Source organism: Marmota marmota, unplaced genomic scaffold (assembly GCF_001458135.2).
Source record: "Marmota marmota marmota unplaced genomic scaffold, marMar, whole genome shotgun sequence".
In the NCBI taxonomy this organism is placed as follows: domain Eukaryota; kingdom Metazoa; phylum Chordata; class Mammalia; order Rodentia; family Sciuridae; genus Marmota; species Marmota marmota.
In genome coordinates this window covers 44,692,242-44,708,851 of record NW_026000229.1, presented here as the reverse complement: position 1 = coordinate 44,708,851, position 16,610 = coordinate 44,692,242, and the positions used below count along the sequence as shown (strand labels likewise).

Sequence of the window (16,610 nt, the reverse complement as noted above, 5' to 3'; positions counted from 1 at the left end):
GGGGGGGGGGGGAAGGAAAGAAGGAAATTTAAGCAACCACTACCCTAATCTATCAGCAGCTGTGAACATTGAGGTGACATCCTCTACCAGCAAAAAGTTGACAATTCACGAAGACTTCAATAACAATTAGCATTGTTTTAGCAATAAAGCAATTCTTTTTTAAGAGAGAGAGAGAATTTTTTAATATTTATTTTTTAGTTTTCGGTAGACACAACATCTTTATTTTATTTGTATGTGGTGCTGAGGATTGAACCCAGCACCCCACGCATGCCAGGCGAGCGCGCTACCGCTTGAGCCACATCCCCAGCCCAATAAAGCAATTTTAATTAAGGTATGTATATTGGGTTTTTTGGACATAATGTTATTATACACTTATAGTGTAAAAATAATTTTCATATGTACTGGAAAACCAAAAAAATTGTGTGACTCACTTTATTGTTATATTCACTTTATTACTATTTCCTGGAACCAATCCACAGTATCTCTGAGATGCTGTAGTCATCTGAGGCTGTTGGTAAAGCTATAGAATCTGAGGATCCTCCCATGAAATTGAGTAATGACAGTTAATTTTGTGATCCAGGAATTTGTAGTATAACTAATACTTTATAATTGTTTTGACTAGGCAAATTTAGAAAATACTGGTTTAATGGAAATAGTACTGAGTGAGTGAGTGACGAAATGGGAATGAGGATCTAGGGAGTTATCCTTTAACCCTAGTATCTTGATATTAATTAGTTTGACATTTCCCAAAATGTATATCACATAAGACTAGCTATACAAGGTATTTGATGCAAAATGAGTTATCTTTTCTGATATACATTTAGGAGTGCTTAATGTTATATTCTTTGGGGGAATTAATTAGGCAGCCATTAGCATATTGAAAGGTATGAGAAATTATGTTACAGAAGCCTACTTAACTGTTAAATTGACTTTCCAAGTTTACTTATTGTTTTAGTCAGCTTTTTCACTACTGTGACGAAAAGATATTACAAGAACAATTTTAAGGAGGAAAAGTTTATTCAGAGGCTCACAGTTTCAGAGGTCTCAGTCCCTAGACAGCCGGTACCATTCCTCGGGGCTCAAGGTGAGACACAACATCATGTTAGAAGCGTGTGGCAGAGGGAAGTAGCTCACATGATGATAGAAAGCAGAGACACTAAGCTCACTACATATATACCCCAAAGACAAACCTCTAGAGACCCACCTCCTCCAGCAATACCCTACCAGCCTACAGTTACCACCAAGTTAATCCCTACAAGGGGATTAATTCACTGTTCAAGTTAAGGCTTTCTCATAATCCAATCATTTCACCACTGAAGGTTCTTGTGTTGTCTCACACATGAGCTTTTGGGGGGAACACTAATATCTAAACCATAACACTTAACATATCTACCCCATTTCTCACTAAATCCCTATTGGTATACTAAGGAATATGCACTTATGTGCTAAGTAATTGTGTACCATATATAAAGTAAAGTTCATGGTTCTGTGCTCCTATAGCAGTTTATTCTATCTGTGGTTAGGTGTCTACACGTAAATTCATTGATGTGGCAGATAGTATGGACCACAATATAAATATCAGCTAAATGATCTATTTTTGGCATAAGTAGTTAAGTAGTTTTTGTTTGTTTGTTTTGTTTTTGTTGTTTGTTTGTTTTAAACTGCAGTGCTGGGGATTCAACCCAGGGCCTTGCACTTGTTAGGCAAACACTCTGCAACTGAGCTACATCCTGAGTCCTCTGTATATCTTTTTAAAACTATATTCCTCTTATATTAAAATTTCAGGTAAGGATCTTTTGACTCTATGGGGTAATATAAAAACTAATGATTTATTAATTTTTTATTCATTAGTTTACATTTCCATCTTATCACTTAATTACTTTACCTAAAATTACTATTTTTCTATTTTTATTTATTTAAAATAGTACTGAGTGAGTACTAAGAGAAATTAGGAAAACAACCCCATTCATTCAACCCCATTAAAATAATATTATGTAAGTGTTTCTGGATCTATTTAGTTTCGTTGCAGTAAGTTCAGAATCTGTTATGTAAAGAATATAGGGTTTGTTTGTTTGTTTGTTAGAGTTTACCTTATTTCAATTTTTGTCCCCACTTAGAAAATCTTCCTGTATAGAGAGGCAGAATCTAGTAAATTGAATAATAATGTCAGTTGTTTTGGGTTTCATCTTTAATTATCTTTGCTTAATTGAGTCAAAATGATTTCTTAGGATAACGATGCTTTAGTTTTTTAAAAAGTTGGAATCTGGAAAATTATAAATATATTACATTAGGGCTAGTTATTTTAGGTGTTTGATATCTTGAAATGACTTGTATGTATAGATAATATAGTCAATAGGATAATATTGTAAATATACTGATGTTTATAGCCTTTATGTTCTTAATTGACATTGTTATTTAAATGAAATTAATGGGTTTAATCAAGACTTTTGTGCTGAATTTGAGCTACAAGACATAGGCTAACATTTAATTTACTTCAAATTCTCCACTATAAATGGTAGGTGAAGAGATTCTCAAAGGAATTTTTGAAAAAGCTGTTCCTATGGACAATCTAAGAAAAATATTAAAGTCCTTCAGAAAAACTTCACAAAGGTAGTTTTGTAAATGAGTATCACCCACAGTCATTTTTTAAATCTCTCTCTTCTCCAAGGTGCTTGACAAGAAACTAAATTAAATCTTCATTCCTTACCATTTACCTAGGATAAATGTATTAATTAAGCACATGCCTGTTTATAAAACTACTACTGTAAATTCTTACTGTTATAGAAAATATTTTCAGTTCATTTTTCCGATTGCATCTACTTGATGTTAATAAAAGGTATATGTTTTGTTTCTCTATTTTTTTTTATTATTATTGGAACTACCATTTTGATTTGTAGAGTATCTTGGCCTTCTGATTATAACCTGGTTATGTTATAGCCTAGATGTAGCTTAGTTTGGGAAGGTCATCAAAGGGTAAAAGTATATTATCAGCACGTGACTCCTATTACAGGAAATAATTTGGTTAAAATAAATGTAATTTTGAATAATATTTAGGACAGTTCCCAGTCTTAAGCAAACTTGTGTGTCTCCTTACCAGTGACAGGCAGGAAAAATACTAAATGGGAGAGTTCAGATATAGGACAATAGAAAGACAGTGAACCATGATCCAGTGGATTTCATCTTGGGATGCAAGGTTGGTTCAACATAAGGAAATCAATAAATGTAATTCATCACATCAATAGACAAGAACCACATAATTTTCTCAATTGATGCAGAAAAAGCATTTGACAAAATACATCATCCATTCATGTGTAGAACACTGAAAAAACTAGGGATAAAAAGAATATACCTCAACATTGTAAAATCTATTGTAAAAAGTACCTTGGAGAATAGATACAAAAAATGATTGTGGGTGATACTCATTTACAAACCCAAGGCCAATATCATTCTAAATGGACAAAAACAAAGCATTCCCTCCAAAACCAGGAACAAGACAGTTATGCCTGTTTTCACCATTTATATTCAACATGGTCCTTGAAATTAGCCAGAGCAATTAGGCATAAGAAAGAAATTAAAGGGATACAAATAGAAAAAGAAGAGCTCAAATTATCTGTTTGCTTGACAACATGATTCTATATTGAGAAGAACCAAAAAGTTCTACCAGAAAACTTCTAGAATTAATAAATGAATTCAGCAAAGTAGCATGATACAGAATCAACACCCATAAATCAGTTGCATTCCTATACTCCAAGCAGTGAAGCTGAAAGAGAAATTAGAAAAACAACCCCATTCACAATAGCCCCAACTGTGATTTTTTAAGTCATGGCTAGTTTCATTCTAGTGGGTTCATAAACTTGTTCACTCCCAGATTTGACATTTTCACTTAAAAAAAAGATATTGAATGATTTTTGGATTCCTAGAGACTAGTTTTCAAATGACGGTGGAATGAGATGGACATCATTACCCTAAGTACATGTATGAAGACACAAATGATGCAAATATACTTTGTATACAAACAGAGATATGAAAAAATTGTGCTCTATATGTGTAATATGAATTGTAATGCATTCTGCTGTCATATATAACAAATTAGAATTAAAAAATTACCAAGTAAGTAACAAAGATTGCCCAGAAAGCCTTTAATTATAATAACGAAAAACAAAACGCTAAGTTGAATTTGTGGGGAATCACATAAAAGATTTGTTTCTACTTAGATAGAGGAAGTTATTCAAAGGAAGAGTCCTGGCTTGACTAAAGAATGCACATGCATCATGCATGCATAACTCAGAAAACATGCATATATATAGTAAAGAAGGAGATAATTCTTTCTAATAAAGTCATTTTTATTTTCCTCCCTAAAATCATTCTACTTTGCCTGAGCTATCTATTCCCATAATATATTCCATGAATTCCATATAACTTGTTTTAGGCTGCTGTCCTTGGTTTAAGAACAAAAAAATTATAAATATAGAGTGTTGAGGAGCATGAACATAACACATATTTTGGGCTAGGGTGTAGCTTATTGGTAGAGCACCTTCCTATCATATATGTGGCCCTAGGTTCAGTCTACAGCAGTGCCAAAGGAAAAAAAAAGAGAGGACAATATATCTAACCTTTCTCTTTTAGCAGTACTGTGAATGTGTCTGACCATTAACCCAAGCATTCATTTTATCAAAAATACTAAGAGAAAAAGTTTTCAACATTTTCTGACCCAGCACATGTAAGAGATATAAGACATTCCCATTAACTGATAGCTGGGAATCAAAATCGTGAGAAAGGGGTGTTGGTAGAATTTTAAGAGGAAAAATAGATGATATGATACTCCACTCCAGCTTTTCCTCTAAATCTACTACTAGATCTAGGTGACAACCAAAGTTATTCTATTTCTAAAATTCTATGATTTTTTTTTCTTCTGCCTTTCTTTGCATACCACCAATACACTTGCATAGTTTTTCCCCCTACCAAAGGATGGGAAGGGGGAGAATCTAATATATCAGCTTATTGTAGAATTGTTATTCCTATTTAGTCTTATGTGCAAAAACAACCAATAACTTTTTTTTTTGCTGGTGTTTTTGGGGAAGCGTCCTATAGTAGAAAATTTGGAATTCCTCTTTTTCAAAACCAAATTAAGGAAGAAAATCTTCTGAGATTATATTTTTAAATGTTCAACACCATGAAAACTTTAGTTTTAGAAATCTGGTGTCTATCTTGGTTTTTTTTTTTATGATGTAGTAAGGTATACTACAGCAGACATCAGAAAACAGAACTTTTTAACTATTCCGATTATTTCTTTTTGTCTGGAATGCATATTTTAATTAAGTAATACTTTGCAGTGCTGGGAATCAAGCCCAGGGCCTCACACATGTTAGGCAAATGCTATGTCACTGAGCTATATATACCCAGCCTTGGGATGCATATTTTAAAGCATTAGATTTGATTTAATTATGTATAAAATACATACATGGACCATGGAAAATAGTATTTGAATTTTTTCTAAGACAGCAATAATATGATACAAAATATCTGATATTTATTGTTGATAAAATCATAGGTACTTTTATGTAGTTCATTGTCTACATCATAATTGCGGAAAATATTAAACAATTAGAAGTTAGTGAAAATGAAGATGTAATTTTTCCCTATTGTTCATAGACCCCTTCAATCTAAAATTATTTGTATTCCCTAAGACACATTCAGGGAAGCCAGATGTAATCCTCAGTGTTTCAAGAGATTTAATCTTTGAGGAAGGTGGAGCTCAGGGCCTCTTCCATATTTAGCCCTTAATGCTTTTCAAGTCTTTAAAATAAGCAAGTGGTTGGTTGTTAAATGGTGATTATCGATAGCTCTTGCATTAGGAACTCAGTTTATTGCCACTGGCTTTATTTCAGATTACTGAAATGAATAGTTTTAAAAGCCAGTTTAAAATCAGAACATCCCTTCTAGCAGTAATGAGTGCTTTATTTTATGCCTTGACTTTGAGCTGTTTTCATAATATATTCTTTTGTCATTAAAGAGAAAATGTAACTCATGTCATAGGCCCTGAATCATCCTACTTTGTGGATACTTTGTGGAAATTTGCAGGGTCGTGTTTGTGTGATAATTTTTTAAATTTATTTTTTATTGTGGTAAAATTAACGCAAAATTTACTATTTTGACCACTTTTAAGTATACAATTTAGTGGCATTAATTACATCTGTAGTGGTGTGCAGCCATTACTGCTCACTATTTCCTAAATTATCATCATCCCAAACAGCAGCTGTATTCATTAAGCAATAACACTCCTTAGTACATTCTACCCAACTTCTATTAAACACTAAACTTTCTTTTCATGTAAATTAAATCATGCAATATTTGTCTTTTTGTGTCTGGCTTATTTCCCTTAGAGAGTGTTTTCAAGTTTTCTCGATGTGTTAGATTATATCAGAATTCTATTCTTTTTTATAGCTGAATAACATTCCAGTCTGTGTTTATGCCACATTTTGTTTATTCATTCATTTGTTGGAGGACACTTGGGTTGTTTCTGCCTTTTGACTTGGAAAGAATGCTTCTGTAAACTTTGTCATATAATATCTGAGTCCCTGTTTTCACTTTTTTGGGGGGGCATGTATACTTAGAAGTGGAATTACTAGGTCATTTAGTAATTCAGTATTTAACTTTTTGAGCAATGTGATCTTTTTAAAAAATTTTTTATTTAATTTTTTTTTCTTAGTGGTGCTGGGGATTGAACCTAGATCCTTGTGAATGTTAGGCAAGCACTCTACCAACTGAGCTATATCCCCAGCCCCGTGATCATTTTTTATAATAGCTCATTCTGTTTTTATTATCCTTTCATTAATGTTTAAGTTTTTTTTTTTAATTTTTGTTTCCTGGGTTGACTTTTGTTGCTGAATTTTAAAAACTTATTTGTTTTGATCATTCATTTTTTCTTTTCTTTTCAATTGTTTGTTTTTCAGACCCGAATCAGAACTCCATCACAGGGGAACACAGCCAGCTGTTAGGTATAGTATTACTATGGGAATTGACTCTCTAAAGTCACCTTTTTACCCATTTGTACTAACAGACATTACTTACTCCCTTCTCTAATTCTATTTTTGGTCGTCTCCTTTTCTGCTTTTCACTCTTTAGTTTTTTTCCCTGCTGTGTCTCTTTCCAACTTGGTAAACTTTAGAAAATGACTTCTGTAATTGATTACTAAAGTCAATTTAGTTATATTAAAAAGTAATTTTATAGTATATGGTGAAAAAGTACTCTAAGCTTACAACTTCTTTTTTCCAAGAAATTTTGAAAAGAAAATATAATATTTTATAATATCTTGGACTTCACAGCTACTTTACCCATTTTTGTTATTTTTCTTGGTCTTTTGACAACTTTATGTTTATTACTGAAAGTACTTCATAAATAGCATGGTCTTAACTAATCCATAAAAATTACTATTTCAGTTATCTGTGAAACAAGTTAAGGAAGTACAGGGATTTCTTTTGGATATTGCATATTTAAAGAGCAGGAAAGTTAATTAAAAAAGAAATAAATAGCAGGAAACTTATAATTTGACAAGAATTTCACAAAATCTCAAAACTGATAAATTTTTAAAATATAACAACAAGGGCTGGGATTGTGGCTCAGTGGCATAGTGTTTGCCTAGCATGGGTGAGGCACTGGGTTAATCCTCAGCACCATATAAAAATAAATAAAAGTATTATATCCATCTACAACTAAAAAAAATACTTAAAAAAAAAAACCACGAGCTGGGATTGTGGCTCAGTGGTAGAGTGCTTGCCTAGCATGTGTGAGGCACTGGGTTTGATTCTCAGCACTACATATAAATAAATAAAATCAAGTCCATTGACAACTTAAAAAATAAGTAAATAAATAAATAAAGACACAAGACATGACATATTCTAGTTGAGGAATCCAGACAATACAAAGGTATAAAGAAAGCAAAGATCTTTTGAAGTATCTCTTCTTCCTACTACCTCACCTCCATTTCTCCAAAGTTCTTCGTGTTGACAGTTTCTTTGGAATTCTAGAAATTATTATAAATTTTGTATTGTATCTTTTTTTCCTTTTTATATCAATTTGGTTATATTATTACAGATTATTCTGTTCTATCATATAGACTGTTTTTCACTTAATAGTTTATCTTAGGCATCTCATATCACTACAAAGAGATCTGCCTCATTCCTTTGTTTACAGTGGGATAGTATACTTTTGTCCTCCTTTTCTGTAATTTTACTCAGCCAATTCATTCTTCATGAATGTTTAGGTCATTTCTAGGTGTGTTATGTTATAAATTATGTTGCAATAAGGATACTGTACTTATATCCTTGTAATCTCATTGCCAGTATATTTTTAGGATAAATTTCTAACAGTACAATTACTTAAGCAAAGGTAAGTACATCTTCAAAAAGATAAGTCATCATAAGCTTCCACCAATAAGATGTATGGAGGAATGTTTGGCTGTCTATTATCAAAAGTTGATGTTACCAGTCTTAAGTTTTTATATTTACTAATAGGTGAAGATGACATTTCTAGTTTATATTTGTACTTTAATTATGAGTGAGGTTGAGTATTTTTAATATATTAACAGTTGTTTGTATATTTGTGTGTGAGTTTTTTGATTCATATATTGCTAAACTTTTAGCTGGTTGAATATTTGCAGTGCAGCTGTAGAAAATATGTTACCATAAAGTCCAAAGTAGGGAAAGTACTTGATTTGTCTTGTTTGCTTATGGAGATTTCAGAGTGTTGGTTGAAGAAATCAGATACTCCTTTTTGCTCTTTTTATGTTAAGAGACCTTGAGTTATTGAGAAGAGGTAGTGAAATATTAACTCTCATTCTTTTGAGTGAGTGTGTGTGCTAGAACTGCATTTAACACTGTAGGCACCCAGAATATATGTATTAAATAAATGTTTTGACATGAACATGGAAATCTGATCACTAGAGTCCTAGCCTTGGGGTATTGGAGATATCACTATTCTCTTTTTGTTTTTGTTTTGTAGTGCTGGGAACCAGACTCAGGGCCCTGCACATGCTAGGCCTGCACTCTACACTGAGCTAAAATCTTGGCCCTTTTATACTTTTATAATGGATAGTTATGCTGATCAAAATTAGTTTTCTCTATGTAAAAATTTCACAGTTAAATCAAGAATGGTTAAAATTTCATGAATTTTTGCCAGACCGTGCAAAGCACATCTAAACTATTAAATGGCTTCTGTTCATGATACATACCTGGTAGGCAGAGAAGTTAGTTATTTATTACCTGACAGGAGGAGGTAGAGGTGGGTCAGGTTTTTACAAATGAAATGGACAGTTAGGAGTTGATGCAGCTCCACCATTACTAAACTGATCAAAATAATGAAAGATTATTTTTTGCTATTTTTTAAAAATTGTATTATTTCTCAGAAAAGGCATTGGTTGCTTGAATGAAAACCTCCCTGATCTCTGGGCTTAGGGTGTAGCTCATTGGTAGATCACTTGCTTAGCATGTGCAAGGCCCTGGGTTTGATCCCCAGCACCACAGTAAGTAAGTAAGTATAAAATCCCAGCTCTCTAAAAACCTCCTTTAGAATAAGTTGGTCTAGTAGGTAAAATTTGCCTTGCCTGCTAACTTGAATTTATAATAGAGTCCTTCAGACTTTTCTGCTGAATTGGATTTGTATCTTCCAGACCTGCTAAATGCTTTTCCTGTCAAAAGACTGCAGGTATTGTTCCCACTGACTCATCTGGTCTCTTGCAAAACTCAGGATCAGGCTGAGGAGATGTATGGGAGGGTGAAACTGCTATTATAACCATGAATCAAGCTCTATACTTATAATTTATGAACTTCCCTGTGTGTGTAAGTGTATACTTTTCAATTCAAAAAAACATTAGGAAACAAACAAGCAGTGAGTCCTGGCAGTTTTGCCAAACATTCAAGGAAAAAGAATTCCAGTCTTCCGCAGTCTCTCTCAAGGCAAAGAAAACCAAATAAACAGTGTCTGAATCAGTTTGAGGCTTTCATAACCTTGATACTCAAAGTTAAGAAGAGTATGAGCCAGTCTTACTTATGAATACATGTATAATCCTAAACAAAATATTTGCACTCTGAATCAAGCAATATTGTTTTTCAATTGCTCCTAATGCCAAGTTGAGGTTTCTGCTGAAAGTGCATGGTTGACTTAATTTTGAAAATCAATTGATATAATTTGTTATATTAACAGATTAAAGGAGATATAGAAAAAGTTTTTTTTTTTAGTTTTTTTCACAGTGCTAGGGATCAAACCCAGGGCCTTGTGTATGTTAGGCAAGCACTCTACCACTGAGCCATATCCACAGCCCATACAAAAAGTTTTTTATTCAAAACAAACCCAATATTAACATTTATTAATTCATAATGATATTTTTTAAATGAATTGGTCACCATCAGAGTATTGTAGTGAACCAATTCATTATTCTGAGGACTGGTCAATAAAGGAAATGAAGGATCTGTCTTTACCTGTACCACTGGGTAACCAAGTAGCAGATTAAAGGGAATATCTATTTGATAGTTTTTCAGCTAATAAGTGAGGAAAGAATAATAGAATATCACCCTTTTTACCTCTCATAAATTAATACATAATAATAACATTTGTTAGTAATGTCTCAAAAGGAAAGACAACCAGATGGCATATACCTCCTGATAGAAAATCACAATTGCCATTATGATGCCATTATGATGTAGTTTTCCTTTCTTTTCCTTAAAAATATTGAATATGATGTGATTTAAGCCTCTATACCCACCTAATAGGTTCTGTTGTAATTACAACAGGTATTTCCTATAATCAACAGAACCCATTAACCAATATCACATTAGTGCTATCATCAAATCTAGCCCATCAGAAACTCTCCAGGACAGTTGGCAGTGTTGTATATGCCTGGGATCCCAGCTTTGTGGAAGACTAAAATGGGAAAAATTCCAAGTTCAAGACCAACCTGGGCAACTTACCAGGACCTTATAAAAAATAAAAATGTTTGGGGATGTGCCCCTGGGTTCAGTACTCACTACCACTAAAAAACATACAAACAAAAAACTCTTTAGAACAAATGATTTCTTCAGCAAGCTGCAAGGGTGAAAAAAGAGACAAAAATATAAGATGTGTAACAACTAATCCTAATATATTCCTCTTATTTGGTAGCTGATCCAAACAAACAATAAAATCAAAAACATAACTTGCATTTTTTGAGAAAACCTTTTGTGGAGATGCTTAGGTCAAATCCAAACCTACACCAAAGAAGCTTAGATGTTCTTACTGCTTGGTTCCAGCCAGCAAAGACCATTTGACAAGATCAGGAGACTTAGGGGAGATTTATCTTGGGCCCCAAATATAGTGTGTTCATTGGCAAAAAGAACATTGTAGAAATAACAGTACCACAAAATAATGTTTTAAAATGAGTGTTTGGTATACTTTTTTTCCTGTTTGCAAAAAAAAAAAAAAAATTAAATGGATGGAGTGTAGTAACTCAGTAATAGAGTGTATGCTTGGCATGTGCAAGGACCTGGTTCGATTCCTAAGCATCAAAAGAAAAGAAAAAAAGAGAGAGACATATGAAATCTTCAGTAGAACCAATGGTTCTTCTATTTGTTTTCATTTGAATTATGCAATAAAACAGTAGTTTTTCAATAATATCAGCATTATTTAGATAGTAAAATGAAACACAACAGTGATCTGATGCAGTGTTTAATTTAAAACATTACCAAGGCCAGTCTCAGTTAGTATCCTCCAAAGGAATCTTCTTAGTATTCTAGATAATCCTAAAAGCCCTAGAATATGGATTTAGGTTCTTGGTTCATGCAGAGTTAGGGATTATGTATTACTCAGAAATCCTGGAAGTTCCACACCATCTGGTTTGTTTCCTGGCATCACAGTAGTGACCAAGACTAAAGAAGGCTATACTATGAAGCAGCCAAAGGAGAAGGGACAGATTATCAAAGGAACAAAAGAAAGAAAGCTCAGCAGCATCACAGAAACTAGAAAACCTAAGAGTGCACAGAATTTTTATTGACCTAAAATTGTGATTATCAAAATAGGAATAAGAACAAAATTAAAATAATTGTAGGTATATGCCACATTTTCCTTAGCCATCTGTTGATAAGCACCTATGTTGGTTCGATAGCTTGGCAGTATTGAATTGTGCTGCTGTAAACATTGATATGGCTGTATCTCTATAGTATGTTGATTTTTTATCTTTTGAATTATATACTGAGGAGTGGGGTAGCTGTAACATATGATGGTTCCATATGTTTTTTAAGAAATTTCCATACTGCTTTCTAGAACAGTTGTACTAATTTGTAGGCCCACCAGCAATGTATTAGTGTAGCTTTCCCCCAACATCCTCATCAACACTTGATAATGGAGTATTATGCAGCCATAAATAGGAATGAAATTATGGCATTTGCCAGTAAATGAATGGAACTGGAGACCATCATGCTAAGTGAAATAAGTCAGACCCAGAAAAGTAAAGGTCAAATGTTTTCTCTGATATGCCAAAGCTAGTACAAAATTAGGGGAAAAATTGTGAATGGGGGATTCCGTCAAAATAGAAGAGAGATCAGTGGAATGGAGGAAGGGGATTAAGAAGGGATGGGAGGAGAGATAGGAAAAGGGAAGAACAGTGTAATGAATCAGAGCTAACTTTCGTGTGTGTGTGTGTGTGTGTGTGTGTATGTACCACAGTGAATCTCACCTTTGTGTATATCCACATGACATTAATTTAAAAAAATAGCAGAAAGATTAGTAGAGTGGAGGAGAGAAATGGGGAAGGAGAAGGAAAAGGACTGAATTAGAGTAAATTATGTTCCATGCATTTATTATTTTTTTTCAAAAGGAGCCCTAATAGTGCATATAACTAAAAAGATCTAGTAAAAAGAAAAAGAAAACTTCCACTTTGGCCAAAGATTGATGCTTTTGTGCTACAGTAAATGTCATGATCTAATCTAAATAGGAAAGTGGACTCTTTTCTCTACTCAATCTCAGGGAATGGGGTGAAGCAGCCCAAGGCTTTCGGAGATCCTACTTTTGTACAAGGCCTTATCAGATGTCCCAAACAATCAGGCTTGCTCTAAAGTAGTGATTTTCAATTAGGGGAAATTTTGCCTCCCCAGGATATTTAGAAATGTTTAGATACTTGTTTGTTTTGAGATAGGTACTACCAGGCTGGCCTGGAACTTGTGATCCTCCTGAGTAGTTGCAATTATAGGTGAATACCACTGTTTGTAGATTTTTTATTATTTTATTTTTTTTAGTTGTTGATGGACCTTTATTTTATCCATTTATTTATATGTGGTGCTAAGACTCAAACCCAGTGCCTCACACATGCAAGGCAAGCACTCTACCACTGAGCCACAACCACAGCCCCAGGAGATGATGATGATGATGATGATGATGATGATGATGATTTGTACCAGGGATTGAATCCAGGGGTGCTTAACCACTGAGACATATCCCTAGCCCTTTTATTTTTTATTTTGAGACAGGGTCTTGCTGAGTTGCAGAGGCTGGCTTTTAACTTGGGGTCCTCCTGCTTCAGCCTCCCAAGAGGCTAGGATTACAGGCATGTGCCACCACACTTGGCCTGGAGGCATCTTTGATTGTCACTACTTGGAGATGCAACTGGCATATGAGTAGAGGCCAAGAATGCTCTTAAACATCCTATAAGACTGTCCTTATACCAAATAGTTATTTAGTTCAAACATTCAGTAGTAAGCTTGAGAAACCTCCTCCTAAAGTAATTCTAAGGAATGTATCTCAGGAAAAAAGGAAAGTGATCCCAAAAGCCTGGTAGTCTGAAATGCAGCAAAGAGCACTGAACAAATGAAATGGTAGACGTATACCTTGAACACAAATAATTGTTACCCTATAAAATAATTTTACTATCTTATTTGTGAGGTTTAAAATACTTCTATAAATATTGGATAGCAATATTGGATAAGTTAGGAAGAGAGTTGGAACTGAAGGGCTCAAAAGTCTTCATGTGGTTTGGGAGAACATTATTGTTTAGTCTCATTTAATAATTTGTTTTAAGTGAAATATATCCTTAAGTAAAACCTTAAGGAGAATAGTTAAAAGGATAGAAATAGAGTGAGGAACTAGAGAAAAGAATGGAATAAGAGGGAAACAGACCAAAAATTTCAGAAAGGAAGAGAGTGGCAGAGAAAGAATGAAAATAAAACAGAGAAAGAAAAAGAATAAGATCGTGGCATTTGCAGGGAAATTGATGGCATTAGAGAAGATTATACTATGTGAAGTTAGCCAATCCCAAAAAAACAAATGCCAAATGTCTTCTCCCTCCCAAAATGGGGTTGGGAGGGAGAGCAAGGGAGGAAGATTACCTCTAGATAGGGAATAGGGGTGGGAGGGAAAGGGAGGGAGAAGGGGAATAGCATGGATGGTGGAAGGAGACCCTCATCATTATACAAAATACATATATGAAGATGTGAATTTGGTGTCAACATACCTTATATACAATCAGAGATATGATAAATTGTGGTATAAAGGTGTATTAAGAATTGTAATGCAAAAAATAATAATAAGAGAGCTCATGTATAATGGCATAATTTGGCGTGAACATACTTTAAATACAGAGTTACGAAAAATGGTGTTGTGAATGGATAATTATGATTGTAATTCATTACACTATTGTCATGTATGTAAGAAATAAAAAAAAAACAGAGAAATAACTCAATAAATGGGCCAACGAACTGAACAGACACTTCTCAGAAGAGGATAAACAATAAGTCAACAAACATATGAAAAAATGTTCAACATTCTAGTAATTAGAGAAATGTAAATGAAAACTACTCTAAGATATCATCTCACTCCAGTCAGAATGGCATCTACCAAGAATACAAACAAAAATAAGTGTTGGCGAGGATGTGGGGGAAAAGGTACACTCACACATTGCTGGTGGGACTGCAAATTGGTGCCAACCTGGAAAGCAGTATGAAGATTCCTTGGAAAACTGGGTATGGAACCACCATTTGATCCAGCTATTCCTCTCCTCAGACTATACCCAAAGGACTTAAAAACAGCATACCACAGGGACACAGCCACATTCAGTGTTTATAGTAGTACAATTCACAATTGCTAATTGTGGAATCAACCTTGATGCCTTTCAGTGGATGAATGGATAGTGAAACTTTGGTATATATACACAGTGGAACATTAACTCAGTATTAAAAGAGAATAAAATCATGGCATTTGCAGATAGATGGATGAAGTTGGAGAATATAAAATGCTAAGTGAAGCAAGCCAATCCCACAAAAACAAAGGCCAAATGTTTTCTTTGATATGAGGATGCTGACTCATAATGGCAATGAGCTGGGGGGAACATGGGAGGAATGGAGGAACTTTAGATAGGTCAAAGGGAAGGGAGGGGGCAAAGGAGTAGGAATGGTGGTGGAATGAGTTAGACATCATTACCCTAAGTATATGAAGACACAAATGGTGTGAAAATACTTTGTGTACAATCAGTGACTTGAAAAATTGTGCTTTATATGTATAGTATGAAGTGAATTGCATTCTGCTATCATGTATAACAAATTAGAATAAATAAATAATTTTTTTAAAAAGAAACAATACGTTCTCATCACTTCAAATTTTTATTTTGTATTTGCTGAAAAATCTCTTTTTAGACTTATTGGGACATAGATTTTTATTGCTTATTATTCCTGTGCATATATAAAAAGGAAAAAAATTCCTGGGGAAAAAAAAAGAAAAAGATAGTAGAACCCAGTCCATATGTATTAGTAATGTGACAGTTTAAAAAGGTTTCCAGATTTCTAAAAATTTGCCTAACTTCTAGGGATCTAGCTCAGAGTAGAGCTCTTGCCTAGGATGTGCAAGGCCCTGGGTTCTGTCCCCAGCAGAAAACACACACATACATTTAATGGGATTGGGGATATAGCTTAGTAGCAGAGCACTTGCCTAGCATGTGTGAGACCCTGGGTCCCATCCCAGCACTACAAAAAAAAAATCTTTTTTTAATGCTACCTGAACAAATTATGAGATAATAAGTGTGTGTATTGCTTAAGCCAATAAATGTGGGGGCAATTTTTTGCACAAAAATTAATAACTGAACAATGCATGTATGTTTTTAAATTGTTGTACCTTCTTAGCAAATTAGACCTTATTATTTAGTTATCTTCTAATCTTTAAGTTTTTCTCTTGAACACAGGTTTATCTGAGTAACAAAATTATACCAGCTTTTTTTTTTTTTGGGGTGTTTGTGTGGTGTAACTCAACTTTCAACGTTTTGTATGTCCTTATATTATGTCTCTAATAAACACCATGTCTGGATTTTGCTATTTAAACCAATCCATCAATCTTTATATTTTTTACTAGTGAATTTTAGTCTGTTTACATTATTATAATTATTGGTAATACTGATATATTTGAATCATTTTGCTATCCTAAATTATTTATCCAATTTTTCCGGCCTCTTTATAAGATTTTTACTTGACAAAAAGCCATATGTATTAACCCAAATGATGAAAAAAATAAAACAATAGCGCACTCTTATATCACTCTCTCCTGGCTCCAACCTCCCTCATGTTTATTTTCTAGAATAGATCTATCAGAAAAAGAGGGACAGG

General features: G+C 33.7%; 1 protein-coding gene across 5 annotated transcripts in view; it reads left to right on the top strand.

Moving 5' to 3' along the window:
* The window catches only part of Slc12a6 (solute carrier family 12 member 6), a 94,975-nt gene that overhangs the window by 40,558 nt on the left and 37,807 nt on the right, over positions 1-16,610 (top strand). For 3 of the 5 annotated variants that reach the window (XM_048793309.1, XM_015480862.2, XM_015480863.2), the window contains one exon: positions 6,954-6,998. The exons of the other annotated variants lie outside the window; for them this stretch is intronic. In XM_048793309.1, coding sequence (XP_048649266.1) covers positions 6,954-6,998 — 45 coding nt within the window. The remainder of the gene's footprint in view (positions 1-6,953; positions 6,999-16,610) is intronic. 5 annotated transcript variants of the gene reach the window in all.